Raw genomic sequence first — 18,174 nt, 5'->3', positions numbered from 1 at the left:
CTTTCCAAAAAACCAAAGCCCCACATTGCACACATGAGAAATTCAGGAGAATCCATCTGCGAAGTTCTTTTTTCTTCTTCCCTAGTGATATCCACAATATCCACAATGTCTTCTGGATTAGGATTTCATGGTACGACCAAGGGCAGAACCAAAAAACTGGCACACAAACCATAAGCCTTGTATCTACGTCATCAAGGGAGCTCACGAGAAACACTATTTTAGATATTTCCTACTCCTTGGAGTAATGCTATAAACTCTTGCACTCCCTTGGCAGGTCTTTTTCTTTCTATACCTGGCCTGCCCTGGCCGTGACTCTGTGCCCGTACCCACCAAGTAGAACCCCCCTCCCAGTCTTTGCAGAATTTGACACAAATGGAAGGTATTAAAGGATGAGTGAGAAGTGTGACACAAACCAGGCAGACACTGAAACATTTATATCACCTTGCACAAGGCTGCCTAAGCTGGGCTATAATTCTCCTTTGCTCTTTAGGTCCTTTAAAGTAAATGACTCTACTAACAAATAGCATCATTGTTCTGATATACCTTTAGTTGAACAATTAAATAAAACAATTCCCTTTAATTTGTTAAGTCAGGAAAGACAAACATTAAACATTTTTAATAATAAGCACAAGATGTTTCCTTTTCCCAGATTTCTTACTTTACTTTTCCAATCTGCTTGCAAAAACACCTTAGAGGAAGTAGTGACTGAGTCCTTTTCATTCCCAGTCATTTTATGTTTAGATATATTTTGAAGGCATTAACTAGCTACTTATTTGAACTCTGAGTGCGAATTCTAACATTAAACTTTGATTAAGTCTACCAAAAAAAAAAAAGGCAAGGCAGTGATTTAGAAACAACATTTTCCATGCTTTCTGGGGCTCAGGTGAGAGAGGAACGGAAGCTTTCCCATTCTCTTAAGAGTGATGGTGCAATAGTTTCTAAAATACTACAAAGACGGAAGTGTAGTGAATATTTCTATCTAGCTGCTGCTCTTGCCATGTGACTCTACTTGTTGATTTTGTCTCATCTCCTCTCTTCTCAAAAGCTCTTTGATCACTCTTCATATTACAATGTCTGCTCCCAGTCCAAGACTAACCCTTCCGTACACACCCCTTTCTACAAATGATTTTAAATATCTGTGAAGACATAGTTGTATACACACCCCATATTTGACATTTGGAAAGAAAAAATACAGATACATGTACATACACACGGTACTTTACTTTCAGGAGATTTTTCCAAAAGGTATTTAAGGAAAATTTGAATACTTACTTTTCGCGACATAGTCTAATTGTGCACAGCCAATAGTCAGGGTTGATGGCTGTAAGTAAACCGTTCTTTTCTTGCAAAATTCCCTTCAGGCTATGCCCATGAAAACAAGTTCCATCTGTGTTTTCCTCAGACCAACTTAACTGAAAACTTGAAGGATTTGGCCTTTCAGCAGGTCGCACTGAACCAGACAGCTTGCCGAACTGATTCTGCAAGTTCACAACCATCTCTGTACAAATAGAAACAAGGAAAAAAAAGGCAAAAGTATTAAGTGTTGGGGTACCCTTCAGAGGTGATTTACAAAGGAATAAAATAGGGCTATTTGTACCTTTTTTTTTTTAAAAAAAAAAAAATCTACAAGGAATACTGAGAAAGCTTAGCACTCTGTTCTCTCCTCCGTTGCATTTAAAATTCAACTCTGCCATATGCTTTAGAAAAAGGTTTTGAAAGACGATTTGCAATGCCGTGTTCTTCATACCTAATGATAACAGTGGGAGGGACTTCCAAAAGCATTTCCCAGGTAAAGCCAGTAAAATCCATTTCATACTGCCAATACTATTGCTCTTACAGAACACATATGCCAGGATGCCTTTCACTGTATTTACCTGGCCAGATGCTATCACTCGGACTGGATAAGATTTATTGAGTAGTTTCTTGTGTGCCAGAATTAAGGAAGCCTGGCTTCGTGCACATATGGATTTAAGGTTATGCTTTTCATAGCGTAGATTTCAACTGGAAATAAAATAATAATAAAAGACACACCACCTTTTTCCACTACTAGTGAAATACTCAGAAAAAATATAATTCATGGTTTCAGAAAAAAAATCACATCAAAGTGTTTCTTCCTCTTAGTGAGCGCATTTTATGGGGTCTCCCTCTTCTCCCTGCCTACCCTTTCAGAAGCCCAACAGGAACAACTTCGAGATTTCTAAACTCCATCAAATGCAAGTGAGAATGACAAGCTTTCATACTTTCCTGAGGCTGATGGACAGAGGGAAAGATGTTTTGATGACAGATCAGCACACACAACATGACCACATAAGCCTTCGTTTCCCTAGGATAACAAGCCAGCTAAAAAACACTGTTGTTGGAACTCCAGGTTCTTTTTATTTGAATAAACTCATTCGTAAATTGGAAAAAAGCAGGAAAGATATCCTAAAGTGATCCAAGGAATGGGAGGCTTATCTTGCAAGACAAAAGATAAGCTTTACTGAAATCAAACACCACCACCACCCACCCCCCCCCCCCCCCGCCCCCCCCCGAAAAAAAAAAAAAAGGAGAAAAAAATGAACATTTTTGAAACCTAAACCTGGCATACAAGTATACGCTAAATGCAAGACAGGTAAAAAGCTGTTACAGGTAAAGGAAATTTTCAGAACAAGAAACATGCAATCTGCCAGAAATAATCAGCCAAAAGTACAAAATGCTTAACACCAGCAGAAGTACAGTTCTAGAGCACTCTTTGCGTAGATATTCATTATCTGTGCTATTTAACACTGTTTTAAGATGAATCTTGCCCAGTCAAAATGGCACTGTGGGATATTCTGCCTGTGACAGTCGGTAGTAAAGCTCAGTAATCCATGTAGCTCAAAGAGAAACAGAACCAGAAGGGGAATCCAGAGCGGCACAGAAATAATAAACAATGAATATTTTTTCACTTTTTCTTACAAACACGGGAAGTACAGGGCATCTGAGGAAACCATCAACTTGGAATAAAGCTAAACATGTTTTTCCACAAGTGACTCAACTGCAGGATCACCCCTACAGAATTTTGAAGCGTAAAAACATGAATAAAAACCAAAGACTTGCACAGGAAGTTCAACACAAGCTATTCAAACCAAATAGGACTATATAACGTGCTTACAAGTCCCTGAACCAGTCACTTCGTGAGACTGGAAGAGCATATAAAGGGAAAAACCATCATTTGGCACACTTAACATCTCTCTCCAAATACCTGGTGCTTGTTACTGTTAAATGTAGAATAAAGAACTTAATGTTTTATTTAGTTGAATAAAATTCTGGTTCTCCCATTTCCACCGATGACTGTGGTTTTTGTTGCTTTTCTTTTGTTTGTCTGTTTTTAATGGAAAAGTAAACCACTCCAAATTCTTAGAGGTATTTCTACAACTATTAAAATAAAATGGATGGACCTTCATTCTGACCATATACAGCTAGGCATTCAAGTTAGGTGAAGTTCAGACAAAAAAAGGCTCCTCGTACTTTTGTACAAGACTGAAAAAATAACTGGGAGAGAAGATGGACAGGCAGGGTTGACCAGAGGACATACTGGGGGAAGGATATGAAGAAGTGAAGGAGAGAAGGGCTAGAAAAGTCACGGGAGAGCAACAAAAATTGATGAAGAGCACAGTTATATAAAGGCAGATGACAAATCAGTGCGATGAGGACACAGTGCTTCTTCTGAGATTACATTAAATAGGTCAGCAGGAAGACTGGCAAAGGGAAGACTGGCAAAGGCAGTTTCAATTAAGCAGGAGGAAAATGTCTGATTGAAGTATTCCAGCCATGAGTTGTAAAATAGCACTACGTTAATTTTACCGGGAGATGAAAGAAAGAAGGGAAAGTATTTTAAGATGTAAATGTTATCACAGTCAGAGCTGCAGATTTTCTATGATGGGAAAACTTGAAGCACATTTATGCGCTGATGGACAGAGGCAGAGTTTACTCACGTCTTCTCCTAAGGACTTTAGATTTCTTCTTGACTGAATAAAACAATGGCTTTTCACATCTCCACAGATACCTACAGTAAGAGAAATAGAAGCTGTCAGGAAAAAGAAGCCTGTAAAAGAACGGCAATTTCTTAAAACACTGCTAGAGCTATTAAAATTAAACAAAATAATCTGATGGTTAGCACCACTAAATCTAGCCCCTCCAACACATACAAGAAGCCTTTCTTTCTAGTAGACAACCAGATGCATGTAAGATTTATTGTAATCAGTTAATTGTTCACTTGTATAAGCTACTTATCACAGAAAGTGTGCATTTAATTAATATGCTGGATAAACTTGATGAGTGTAAATAGAAAATTGAGATAGGGATTTAATTGCTTTATTCACCCAAGCTTGCTGGATGGAAATATGGAGGAAATTCCAAACCTTTTCAACTTCTGGAGAGGTCAGGATTTTGCTTAAAACTGTCTACCTTAAAAATATTATTAGTTTTAGTAAGTACTTAAAAACCTCTTACTTGGCTCTTTCTTCATCCAGTTTCTTTTGCTCCACATCCAAAGAACATTTTATAACCTTGTACCACGTTTTGAACTCAAAATATGGACCACCTGAATAAAACATTCACATTTTAGGTTGTGAAGAAGTGAAAGAAACACGTGACATGCAGAATGTGGTCTCCATGAAGTTATGCCCTGTATCTTCTGTCTGTATGCAAACCTATCCTAAACTCTACGTGCTTATAGAAAAAGTACTCAAACCAACATCTCTGTAAGAAAGAGAAAGGAAGAGCAGAAATGCAGGAAATGAACAGCATAAGAAGTGTGAAAAAGTTGCACATAGATTTAGCACGTAGATTTAGCACAATTCAAACTTTAGCACAATTCAAAAAGTTGCTCATAGATTTAGCACAATTCAAACCTTTTCCCTCCTCTCTGAAGGCTAAGCCTAAATGCTACCTCCTCTCTACCAAACACACTAGATCTCCACAACATGGACTGGCCTTTGTCTGCTCGAACGCTGACTTCAAGGAGTTAGTGAAACTGTAGGCCAAGCCTAGGTTTAAATAAATAATTTCTGAAGCTCAGATATAAGATTTGACAGTGTCATCAAGTCCCCACTGTCTATCTTATTGCTCATGAGATACTGCAAGGCAGGAAGGATAAGCTAGCCGATTTTATTTGCTTTATATCACCGTCCCATATTTTTAAGCATGGGATTCTCACTCACTGATACATGAACAAATATTTACCAGCACATGCAAAAATACTAAGGCATAAGGCACTCCAGCTGCACATCTATCATTGATGTGCATTGATGCCTCCGAAGGAGGCAGATCAACAGGGTACAGTAAGAATAAGAACTGCAAACAGAACTACGGTGTAGAGTACAATTAAAATATAACCATCTCTTATTACTCGTGGGTGTATTATCTGCATTGTGAATTAACCAAGCTTTGCATTTCCCCATTACCCCAGCTGCACTGCACTGATGCTTGCATCATGCTTAGCTCTGCCAGCTAGCTGTTTGAGCTGTTTTGAGGGTGACTATACAGTTCTTATGATCAGACTTGCGTATGTTTTGTATTATCTGTGTTTTTTGGTATTCGAGTTATCCTGCCACAAGATGTCTTTAAAGCTAGAACTATATAGATGGACTCAAAAAGCAACAGACAAATGGAGAAAGAAAGATCCTTCAGTACTTCTTAAAATTCAGAGGTGTGGATGCAATTTCTTTTATGAAATCCTCAACCCAGACAGTGCTGAGAGGGAAGTCCAGGGGAAGAAAAAATTATTTACATTTATCTTAATACAAATTATTAAGCTTCTGTCGTAAGCAAGCCCACTGCCAGAGACATGACGCTAGGCTACAGTAACTGTGAACCTGGCTGGTAGTTCTAGTCCTGCATTCACATAGCTGAGTCAACTGGAAAGCATACAGCTCTGCGATACACACGAACATATATACACGTGTCTCAATCACATTTTATTTGAACATAAACAATAGTGTGTATGTGTGCAGTTCCCAGAACATATACACGCAAGCACACTAAGTAGCTGCAACTATCAGCTGTACAGCTCTCAGTCTGTCTTTAAAAAGTACAGGAGCTGGGAAAAAAAAAAGACAAGAGAGGATAGTTAAACTGAAAATGAAATTCACATACACCGAACCTTTACAAGTCAGTATTAGCCATTATTCATCTCAGTACGCTAACTTTGGGAAAGTGCCAGAGGCAGTTTTGAGCTCTGGCACTGATCAGTGCCTGAACAAAAAACTCTCACGCCGGCTGCTCGCTGTCACTCCAAAGTCTGAAGAACAGGGACAACACAACGCAGTATATGGATTGTTTTGTACCAGCAGATTTCAAAGGGAAAAAAAAGTGGGCAAAGAATGAGCTGTTAATTCCCAAAGGCAATGAGACTGGTTAATAAGGTAGAAACCCTATTAAGACATTAATGGCTTTGAGCCTGGGCTCGTAAGCAGTTGTGCAACTTCTACTCCTGTCACTATTACGTACTCCAAGTTTTCAATGGAAATGAAATTGAAAAAGTAAGATCCCAAATAAGTTTGCATATCCACTTAAAAATGAGGATTACAGGTTTTAGTTGAGAGTAATGGCTTCTCTCCATACAGCAGTAATTGTGTTCATGCCTGGCTAACACTGATTTCTCTTATTGACTTAATTTTTTTAGAAAGTAACAGAAGGGTAAAAACGAACCCAAAACCGGATGGAAGGCTTAAAACATAAATCACCATAACACATCTTTGATCTTATCTTCAACTGTGATCTGGATAAGGGCATGGAGAATCTTCCTGAGTATTTCTAATCTTTGATTTGGTCTTTCTGCCCTCAAAGAACCATGTTCACACCATTATCTTTTCTATCTTAATTGCTCCTAGCTTTTCCACACTCTCTCAGGATTATTTGGAAGAAAACAGATTACATCTCAAATATGTTACACACTAAGACATTTTATTTAACAAGACTAAACAAGTTTGGATTGTATCATAAATGTGGTTTGATGCCCCTAATAAGTATCTGCTATTTACGATCAAAGTGCGTTCCCTCTTTACGGTGTAACCATTCACCTTCGCCTAACATGCAGAATATTCTAAAACAACAGACAAACACGGAATAGAATAAAGGTATCCACTAAAATGTGTACAGAATACCTTATCCGGTGCTATAAGGATTACATGAGGAAACCAAGACAATTTGATATGAACAAGATCGTATTTTCTTTAAATAAAGAACCTTCTAAAAGGAATAAATGACAAAAAGATACTTTAATGATCAATAGGATTAAGGTTTTCTAAGCCTGATTACAAAGTTATTTCATTTACAAAATCAGACTGCTTCTACGTATATTTATATTTACTATGGATATTTACGTACCTTCTTTGTTATTTTTATTTCTTTCTGCAGCAAAGCCTGAAAGTAACCTGGGAAAAAAAAAAAAAAAGAGCCCACTTTATAGCCGCAAACACTGCACTTTTCACGTGAATTTCAAATACAACTGACAAAAACTACACCCTCATTTTCATTCCAGGTTTCAGATTCAAACTGGTGATTTGTAAAAATAAGAAACATTCAATTGCTAAAATGTCTTCGAGTTCATATTTTGTGCTACTGAACTTAATCAAAATTAAAATACTATAAATCAAATACTACTAAAGAAAGTATGATCCAAGACAGTCGTTTTCGCCATTTGCAAGTTTGGGCTTTGTTGAGATTTGCTTGTATACTTACCATTCATAGTGATCATCTAATAGAAAGAGTAATTTCAGAACTACTACAATTATTGCTGCAGCAAGGACATCGTATTTCACTGTTCTTGTTGATTTATTTCCAGGTGTGAGAGTCAGGAAATCCACTTCTCCAAAACCAATCTTTTTCACCACTCGACAAGTCCAATTATGCAGTTCATCTAATTAATATAAATAAAATCAAAAATAGAAGTACGGTGAGACAAGCTAAAAGACTTTTACAGTGCAAATATATTGGCCATTAGAAGAAAATGATGCTTACATTTTTTGGGACAACTGGCCATTTTTCAGGCTGAAAAGCATTTTTGGATATTTTTATATACAGGGGGTACTCTTCATTGTAGATACAATGAAAAAACAACACATGGAAAAAAAATATCCCCCTTTTTAATGTTATTCAAAGGATGTCGTTATATCATCCGGAACATTGTTCCAGGAAAGCACTCTTGGATCCAGACGCAGAATATAAATACAGTTGAACTCTAGTTTCAAAAAACCCCGAAAGCCAAAATCTTGTCAGAAACATTTTTCCTGTCTATCAACCAAGAAGAAATGCAGGGCTGGGGCCAGACTATGGCAGTGCTAAGAGAAGCAGGGGCTAGCTGGGCACAGCAGCAGGCTAAATGTTCCCAGCTGAGGCTAAAACGGGCAGATTAGGTTAAAACTGGCATTACGCCGTAAAGGCTAATTGCACCCGCTAGTGTGGCTAATGTCAAACCTACACAACTGCGGCTCCAAAAGCAGCAGTAGGATATCCAGCCAGCCTCTTATTACTTCATGCTTATTTTTCACAGATACAAATCCCCCAAATTTCTCACCCTTCCTGCTCAGCAAGAAATACGGGTGTGGGTTACATCACCATCAGATTCCACAAAGGTTAGCAATGTATGACTAAGTACAACCTTAATCCAGCTCTACTCTCTATTCTCTTGCTCCTTACAGAGTTCAGCACAAATGAATTTTTAATCCTCTCGTACGTAACAGGAAAAGTTGAACAAAATCTGAAAAGCGTAAAAGCATTTCCCAAACAAATTTTCTTACAAATACTGCCAATACACTTTCTTGTATTTTAGATATTTTAAACCACATTTTCATTATTATGCAATGTCCTAAGAGGCACTGCCAATTTATTTTAGGAGTTCAGGCAGCAACAGTAGTCTTTTTTCACTAAATAAAAATAAAAATAATAAATAAATATAAATACAATATAAATAATATAAACAGATAAAGAGATACTTCTACATGATAAAAAGTTCAGTTGCAAGGAAGAAGTGAAGGACAATATATTCTGCTCTTATGGTAACTTTCAAAGGGTATTTAGCTTTATATTTCTCTGTAATAAACCCGAAGATGCCAAATTTCTAGCTTTTCTTTGACTCAGCGGACACTTCATAACATGAAAAATAAGTGAGCCTCTATAGGCTCCAGTGAACACTGGTGTAAAAGAACAAAAGCAGAATTTTGACTCTGGCATTTTAGTCCTAAATCTTTTGGTTGTCTTTTGTTCATTAGCTGTCAGTACATGGAAACGTAGTTTTATTCAATGTAATTAACTGCAATATAAGATTAAAAAAAAAAAAAAACTAACAAAGAAAAAGAACTATTAATTTCTGGAATGTTTTGAGAGAAAAAAATAATTTGTAGACTATTTCCCCACAGAAGTCGTCTCCAGAGCCAGCAGTATTTGACAGAAGTATGGTGGCCCAGCAGACACAGGTTATACGCTAGGACCCATCAGCTTTTCTTTGGTAGTTCAATATTCAAGAACAAGCAAAAATTTCATGTTTATGCAATAAAATATTTCAAAACTAAACCACAAATAAGCGAGACAGGTTGATATGTCACCCATCATCCCTCGCTAATACTAACATGAACGCTATTATGCAACGTTATAGAATATATATTCTACTTTACATATGACAATTCCTTTCAGTGCTAAGCAATCAGGTCCTGACTTCATGCATCTTTTATCTGGAGTGAATAAGCCACGTGACTTCCAGTAGTGCCTCTTAGCTCACACGGATACTGAAAGGTCTAAAATGAAGTGTCCACTCAACAGGCTGAGAGTGAGCACCAGAGTGCCGCTGCGTATCTGGGCCTTCAATACCTCCTTTAAATGTTTGATGAAGGTGCTTTCTATAGAAATGATCTTTCAGTTCAAGCTTAAACGTGTATATATTAGAAGAAAAGGAGGAGGCACTTTTAAAGTAGTGATTCAAGGCTTTTTTTTGTTGTTTGTTTGTTTTTGTTTTGTTTTGTTTTGTTGCTTGGGTTTAATAAACCAAAGAAAAAATTTATCAGTTCAGGTGTTTGGGAAAATATTTACCAGGTAAATTGACTTCCATCAAGTACTTCATGCACAACATGTCTGGATGGAGAAAGCAACCCTCTGTTATATCTGGAAAACGAGGCAGGTCTAAAAAGGCTGCAAGTTCAATCATTTTGCTGTACACCTCTTCATATACAGGCCATGACTGAAAGAGAGGGATAGAGCAGGTTATGGATTTTCTCTATTACCATATCTGTTGTTGATTTAAAATAATTGATTTTAAATTCTTTGTATAATACCGAAACACTGCCTTCTTTTAACACTCTGTATGAGTGTTAAACACATGCGAGAACGCAGCCAGGCTGCAGCTTTGCAAAGAGAAACATGGGCTGGTTTTAAAGCCCATTAAACATACAAAAAGCCAATAAAACATCGCTCTTCAGACCTGCGAACAACACACTACCTTTTTTGTGAAGTGATCAATCCATTTCCCGATGCTCCAAGATTGAAATTGCATTTAAAAAAAAAAAAAAAAAAGGGAAAAAGGTAGGGTGCAATTTAGAGACATTGCTAAAGAGGAAAGAGATGACAATCACAGAATGGTTGACATTGGGAGGGACTCCTTGGGATCATCCAGTCCAAGTGCCCTGCTTGGGTCAGCCACAGCAGGCTGCCCAGCACCATGTCCAGTTGGATTTTGAGCATCTCCAAAGATGAAGCTCCACAAGGCTCTGGGGGAAACCTGCTGTTCCAGTGGTTCACCATCTTTGCTATACAATATATGTTTCTTCTTATGCTTAAATGGATTTTCCTGTCTTTCATTTGTGCCCATTGCCTCTTATCCTGACCCCAGATACCACACTAAGGATCTGGTTCTTTTCCAGGCTGAGCAGTGCCAGTTCCCTCAGCCTCCCATCAGCAGATGCTTCATTCCATCGTCTTCAAGGTCCTTGTTGGGACTTACTCCAGCACGCCCATGTCTCCTTTGTATTGGAGAGCCCAGAACCAGACCCAGCACTCAGATATCTCACCAGTGCTGAGGAGCGAGGAAGGATAAAATTCCTTGACCTGCTGCCAATGCTCTGCAGAATGCTGTCAGTTATCTTTGCCAGAAGGGTACATCGCTGGCTTACGTTCATTTTCACAGCATCTTGTCCACCAGGACTCCCAGGACCTTCTCTGAGAAGCTGCTTTCCAGCCAGCTGGATGTATTTGTGCCTGGGGTTAATCCTCCATAGGTGCAAGAGTTGATATTTCTCTTTGTTGGACTTCAGGAGGTTCCTGTTGGCCCATTTCTCCAGCCTGTTGAGGTCCCTCCGAATGGCAGCACACCCACCTGGTACATGAACCACTCCTCCCAGACTTACATTGCCTGCAAACATGCTGAGGGTGCACTGTGTCCCATCTGACCCTTCATCTAGGTCAGTAATAAAGATATTAAATGGTGCTGGCCTCAGTATCAAGCCCTGGAGTACACCATCAGTGCCTGGCCTCCAGGTGGACTTCATGGCACTGAGCAGAACCCTTTGTGTCCAACCTTTCAGTTTTCAATCCACTTTGCACTTAACTAGTCCTTAACTTCATCAGTTTGTCAATGAGGATGTTGTGGAGGACTGAGTCAAAAGCCTTGCTTAAGACAAAGAGCATCCACCAAGCCTTCTACCTGTCATCAGAGGTCATCAGGTTGGTCAGACCATTTCCCCTTTGTAAATCCATGCTGACTGCTCCTAGTCACTGTCTTGGACTTCTATGTTTGGAAATGGTTTCCAGGTTTATTTGAACCATCACCTTCCATATTTACGCATTTAGCTATTTGTCATTTTCCAAACTACTGACTACATGAAGAAAGGTCCCCCAATTTCTACTGAGATTTTCCTGTTAGAGGACAATATAACTTATGGCCAGATTTTGGTAAGCTTGTTCATAGTCAGCTCAGCAGGACCTGGTGGAGTTTACACAAGTATGGACTGTGAGATTTGACCCTCATTTCTAAATACTTTCATTCTACTAAACGTTGTATTACGTGTCTTAATTCTTTATATTTTAAATGGTTACTTGAATGTACCTGTTAAAGTGACAATTTCCAGTTGTTCGGGCTACTTTACCCTTTTACATGTATAAGGAATGCATTTTCTGCTCGGTCTTGGTAGTTCTAACTCAGCAGAGCACTTTATCACGTATCACATCTGTCAAGTCAACTTGTGCTGAAGGTACTTTCCTTCGGTAGGAATGCTGCAGGAGTTTACACTTTGTACACAGATTCAAAACTTTCCTGAACAATACCGAATTCAGGCTTCTGGTTTTTATAGACCAGTTTGAGAACAAAGCCGTTGTGTTTACGACAACAGTGAGACTGAGATAATGCCCTTTCATCCAATCACTTGGTTTCACCTATTTTAACATAAGCTATGTGGCAATTGCTCAAATTTTATAGTTTTTGAATGACTGCCAAACGTTTCCATTAATTTTCTTAAATGATCTCCCCCAGACTGCAGTTAAGACTCCCTTAATTGCATTAATACATGCCTAAGCAAACGAATAATTCTACTGTCACTATTACACATGCAACTTGGGTAACAGTTAGGAAGTTGTATCATGTTCATTATATTTTCTAAACAGTGTTAAAAAGTGGCTTAGACTTCTACGTGACAATCTTGAGGAACAAGAAAAACATGCATTACCAGGCTCCTGCCGAAGACCAGGCTCACATTACTTTCCATTCCTCTTAAAAAGCAGTTCTACATTGAATACCAAAACAATCCTGGAACAAAACCTGAATCATACTTAACTTCTCTTGAGTGTATCGGGAGAAAAATTAGAAGTCCCGGATAATTCAAATAAAAGCAGCGTGAGAGTAGTATTCCTAATTAGATGTAAAGGAAATGCATTTTCCCTTTGATGAAAAGCAGCTGAATTAGTAGCTTCTTAATAATATAGCACAGATGAAAATGAAGACACCGGGAATTCAGTCATTTGAAGCATTCCCTTTCTCAAACATTAAACTATCACCAGTGAAGTTATCTGAGCAGTCTGACTTTACAAAGAGGTTCTTTAAGGAACGTAACTCTTAATTTGAGGGTCCTCTCTCACTGTACACATGAGCTTTTCTCACCGTATCAGGCTAAGGAGACAGTTTTCCTGTCCTGGGCACTCGTGAATCATCCCTCCATCCTCACACCCAGCTCTGACTTTTGTTTTAACGGTTTTAGAATCCAGTCCAGGCTTTTGTTTGCAGTTTAGAGAAATAAACCAAGATATTTTTCAAATGCTCTTTGCTTCACAATAACCTTTTCGTTTGTTTTTAAGAGCAAACGCAAGTGGTGTAAAAAACATAAAAATGAACGCTGAGTACTCTCATTTGGCTCGTTTTAAAAGGGTGTTGACAGACTAACACTGTTCTTAGCTGATGTGTGCTCATAAAGAGATGTAAACACAAGTGGGACATACAGACCTAGGAAGGACACACTCATCCGCCGTGAAGACCAACCAAATCAATTGCTACTTTCCAGGGCTTAACCCCCTAAGCTCAGAAGCATTGATTGTAGTAATCGTGTTTCTACAACGCGGCGCTGAGTCATGACAACGCAGGATGGATTGAACGCTGCACTTCAGCAGCACACTGTCGTCTCCTGACCTGTAAACTGCAAGTGTAAGCTGAATCAAAGAGATCGCATCTCAGCAAGACACATCCCGGCAAACAAAGGGCTGAAAGGCTTGAAGGTTGAGGACCGGGGAGACTATAGAGCCCTTCCAGCCCTGAAAATTCTCACCTGGCACCATACACATCCCCTGTTTCATTCCAAAAGAGCTGAGTTCACGCAGCAAATCTCTTATGCTGCAGAATCTCGCTTACTGGGAGGGTTAAAGCAAACAGAACACCCAAATTCCACGCAACAGGCACAGTAAGTGTTAGTACAATACTAAGAAAAAGCAAAATACAGCAGTCAAGCAGCCTCAAAAGTCACGGAATCACAGCATGGCTGAGGTTGGAAGGCACCTCTGGAGGTCTCCTGGTCCAACCTAGAGCAGGTTGCCCAGGACCACGACCACGTGGCTTTTGAAGATCTCCAAATTGGTAAGTGCTGATAAAATTTATCTAAGAGTTACTCACTTTCTACCTAGCTATGCATCTCTCCCAGGAAAAACTAATGTGATAAAACAAGTCGCACCAAAAATCAACCAACAAATCCAGTAGGAGAGCAAGTTCCAGAGCTGGGGCCTCTTTCAAGTGAAAACACTGCCTCGTGATTAAACCCCAAGGGAGGAGTCCTTGGACAAGAGGGGACAGCCTTAGATCATATGCCACACATCCTCCAAGTACAACTTTCGCTTATCCAATCACAAATTAAACGATTTTGCATTACACATTTTCAGTTGTGCTTCTGTGCTAAATATTAGGACAACTCCCCTGTCCATCAGCATGTGGAGTTACCGAGCTCTCACTTTGTTTTGAGAACCTGGGAAACACTCGGCATATAAAACCCAGTTACAAACCCTTGAGGGCACTTAATAATTTCAGGAAGACTGACAGAAAACCCTTTTAAAGTTCTGCCACCTGATAGCCCTTTCAGGTGTTTCGCAAGCTGGAATTTCTTCAGGACTGATCAACAATGCTGACAGAGCCCATAACCTGTCTAGATCGGGTACAGAGGTTACTGAGAACTTTCCTTAACAGCTTTGTCTTTTAAAATCTTTGTATCTTGTTCTCACACACAGCAAATAAGATAACGTCAGGTCTTCTACAGAAAGTGGTACAAAAAATGAGTACTACTTGAGAATAATTTCATTTTTTTCCTCTCCACTCAGCTTCATATAGGAGAGAAAATACACACCGCTCAGTTGGTAAAGAAGTGTCTAGAGTAAGATTTTCATTATGATATACACTCATTAGACTATTTAAATCAGGTGCCTTTATCTTTCCAAGTTACATGAAATTTTTCACCTGTGTTAGAAAAGAGCCACCTGGTTTTCAGAAGCAAACGAGCCAAACTATTACCATGATAATCAGATCAGAGCAACGAGTAATTGTTTGGGGTGAGCCAAGATTGCAGCCTCTCCTACTTGTTTGGACAGTATCAGAATGTTGCTGATCAACCAGCAGAAAACAGCATACAACTGGCTGGCTTTCTAGCTTCATTTGCAGGCTCCAGAGCTTTTTGTTTTAAGCGTGGTCTAGCTGACCCTCTCCTTAGCTCACCATATAGACCATTTTCTCCTAGAGGAGGAGAAACCAGCAGTACTTACATACTCGCAGTTCCATTCAGTTTATTGTGATTAGGTTCTATTCTTTCTGAAAAGAATTGTAGAGTTCTTTTAAATCCTACCTTGTATTTATTTTTTCCCCTACATACTCCTCTCCAGTACATTTTCCCCAGCACAGTTCCCTCTCTCCTCATCCCTTTACCTGTGAATTTCCATCCAGAGACTCCTTTTGTCCCATGCCTGCCTGTTCTCTGAGGCTCTACCTTCAGCTGTTCAGTGGTGGACATCTTTTCTAGGAGCTTCTTCTAATGACCTTTTACTACTGAAATCTACTTCACTTTCATTATTGGCTTTTTGTAGGTCTCTGGGAATCTGTGACATTTGGAGTTTGGGTATGGTGGGAATTATTTGAAAACCAGCAAGACCTTGTCATTCTGAAGATGCCTAGCCTGAGTTTGAAAAAGCATGCCAAACTTCTCAGGAAATGGACTAAGAAAGCATTTTAACCTGAAGATTTAGATCAAATTGGAGAAGGTTTTTTGCAACACAACCCGGAAGCTGGTTCAACCCCTGCAGAAAGCAAAGCCCGTCCATAAACCAGGAGATATTTATTCTAAAAGTAATAAGCCTAATGCAAATAAACGTCTTTGAATGGAGCCTGTATTAAAACACACTGCCAGGAACTCTAACTCTAAAACTAAGGTAAGATTAGGTACCACATCAGCCCTACAGAGCCTGGCTCGCTGTGCTTCCTTCCGCTACTCAGCGGGCTCAGCTCTATCTGCTAGTCAGCAGCACCAGCCTATCCTGCCAGCCTGACGTGGGCTGAAGCCAGCTGTAGTGCACGCAGGTTACACAACAGAACTGACAGTAAAGACAACTCTATCAGCTGTGAAATGTACACTGAAATTAGTATTTAATAGTGAATAAAATGACCTCGTGACCCAATCGTTAGGTACTAGATCCACAATGTGAGCAGAAAGCCCAAATTCCTTGATTACTGAAGATTTTTTTCTTCCATGACTTGGTGTTGTCTTGGGTGTTGCCCTCACCGTTGTGGTGCTCCCTCCCATGTAAACATGCACTAATAAATGCTACTGATGTCAGTTTTTAATTGTCTTCCCCCCTCCCCTTGCCTAACCTCTGTGTGCCTCTCAGTGGCCACCACCATCCTACCTGCAACAGCAGGAAACTACCGCAAGACCTCTCATATGCAAATTATGGACAATCAAACTCTGTGCATTATCATCAATAAAAACCTTCCCAAATAAGCAGCCCTCTCACTAATATGCATGTTCTCCCAGCTAGGTTAGCTGTCAAAACTAAGGCAGCCAGCTCTGCTGCAGTTAGATGCTGTGCAGTCCTAACATGAAGTTTGCATGACTTGCTTTCCAGAGTATAGGGTACAGACAGGAGACATACACGATGTAAAGGATGGGCACTGTGAGCACTGTTACCACTGATGGGCAGAAAAACACATCCAGCCTCATGAGGTGCTAGCATATGTGAAAGCATGGCAGGGAGAACCACTGCACGCTGCTCTTCCATCCCTTCCCAGCCACCACCAGAAACAGCAGAGCAGGCTCGATGAGCACCGAATCTGCCTCGGTACCCCCCCCATTTTTATGTGGACTAAAGGAGCAGACACATTTCTTCAAACACTGATATCCATGAATCATATACAGATGCTGATGTAACAGCAAAGGGTGTGCCTGGAATTATTAAAGGGAACCAAGTGACAAGGACGAACAAAGGCAGGTGAAACTGCTACAACCCCACTCAAATACCTGCTGAGAAACAGGTAGTTCCTAAGAGTTCTTCCACTAGAAAAGACCAAGCACATGCCTGTTGCTTGGTCAACAGAAATTGCTGCTTCACGCGGCTGCCATGGAGCTGAAAGGATAACTGTAAGGCTAAGACAGGATAATGGAATCAACTTCTCCATCGCTGAGACAGACAAACATGTTGCCCAAGTTATCTACTTGGCAACACATGGGCAGAGAAAAAAAAAAAAAGGAAACCAAGATAACACTTGAAAATCATACAAGAAGTAACAGTGGCACTCTCTCTGTTGCTCTCCTTTGATAACTGTCCCTCAAAATCTCATCTGAAACAGCTACTGCATCTTAAAGTCCCGGATTACTCCTGAACACTGATGCAGAGGAAGAGAGAAGGATCTTTGCACAGAGAAGATTCATTTTAGACAATGACTCAATAAACAACGTTTATGCATTTTTGAGAGAAAAAAAAAATCTGTGTGTGCTAGGAGGATCCTTTGCTGCACTGAATTCAAAGTTTTATCACAGAATTCAAGATGACACATGGACGAGCCAGAAACCCACATGCAGAAGAAAACGCTAACTGAGCGTTCAGTACAAATGCACTCCTTTACAGGAAAATATATATATTTGTAGGTATTGCAGGCTTTGTAATACGCTACTTTCAGAGGAATACATCATATTCATTAGATGTTTCCTGGCTAAAGTGGTTTTTGAATAAATGAGTTTCAATATTATTAAACCAACAGAGACACGTGCTTGAGCATTACCCACTTCATGCTCAAGTTACCTCTGAACGACAAATACCACTTCTCTAAAAAATGTAGTCTCTATAAATGGAGAAAGCAATCCAACAAGGAGCTGATCTGTCAATGTATTGAAATGTAGGAGTTTGGGAACAAATTTTATTGAATTTCATAAATATTTTGGTAGGTTTGTTTTCTTTCTTCATTAAGTAATGCTTTGAGACAGGTATGGACAAGCTAGAGTTTCTGTTACACAACAGCAAGCTCCCATGATAAACTTGATTACAATAACCCTTTCAGCAGTGAACTTCCTCCTCAGCTTTTTTTTTAAATAAAAGCCTCACCCTTGCTTCTTTTCATTCTGCGTTTTTTTTTATCCTGAGCAAGTACTACATGCACCTGCTAAAATGCAAAAAAAAAAAAAAGAAAACAAAGAATACAAAGAATAAAAAGTTAGA

General features: G+C 39.4%; 1 protein-coding gene across 1 annotated transcript in view; it reads right to left on the bottom strand.

The window, feature by feature from the left end:
• The window catches only part of TAF1B (TATA-box binding protein associated factor, RNA polymerase I subunit B), a 50,811-nt gene that overhangs the window by 3,509 nt on the left and 29,128 nt on the right, over positions 1–18,174 (bottom strand). Inside the window, exons 9-14 of the mRNA XM_035322414.1 lie at positions 10,048–10,195; positions 7,705–7,882; positions 7,351–7,397; positions 4,474–4,564; positions 3,957–4,027; positions 1,273–1,498 (exon numbers count right to left, since the gene is read on the bottom strand). Coding sequence (XP_035178305.1) covers positions 1,273–1,498; positions 3,957–4,027; positions 4,474–4,564; positions 7,351–7,397; positions 7,705–7,882; positions 10,048–10,195 — 761 coding nt within the window. The remainder of the gene's footprint in view (positions 1–1,272; positions 1,499–3,956; positions 4,028–4,473; positions 4,565–7,350; positions 7,398–7,704; positions 7,883–10,047; positions 10,196–18,174) is intronic.

Source organism: Oxyura jamaicensis, chromosome 3 (genome assembly GCF_011077185.1).
Source record: "Oxyura jamaicensis isolate SHBP4307 breed ruddy duck chromosome 3, BPBGC_Ojam_1.0, whole genome shotgun sequence".
NCBI classification, from domain to species: domain Eukaryota; kingdom Metazoa; phylum Chordata; class Aves; order Anseriformes; family Anatidae; genus Oxyura; species Oxyura jamaicensis.
Note: the sequence above shows the minus strand (reverse complement) of the source record. Positions and strands in the feature narration are given on the sequence as shown.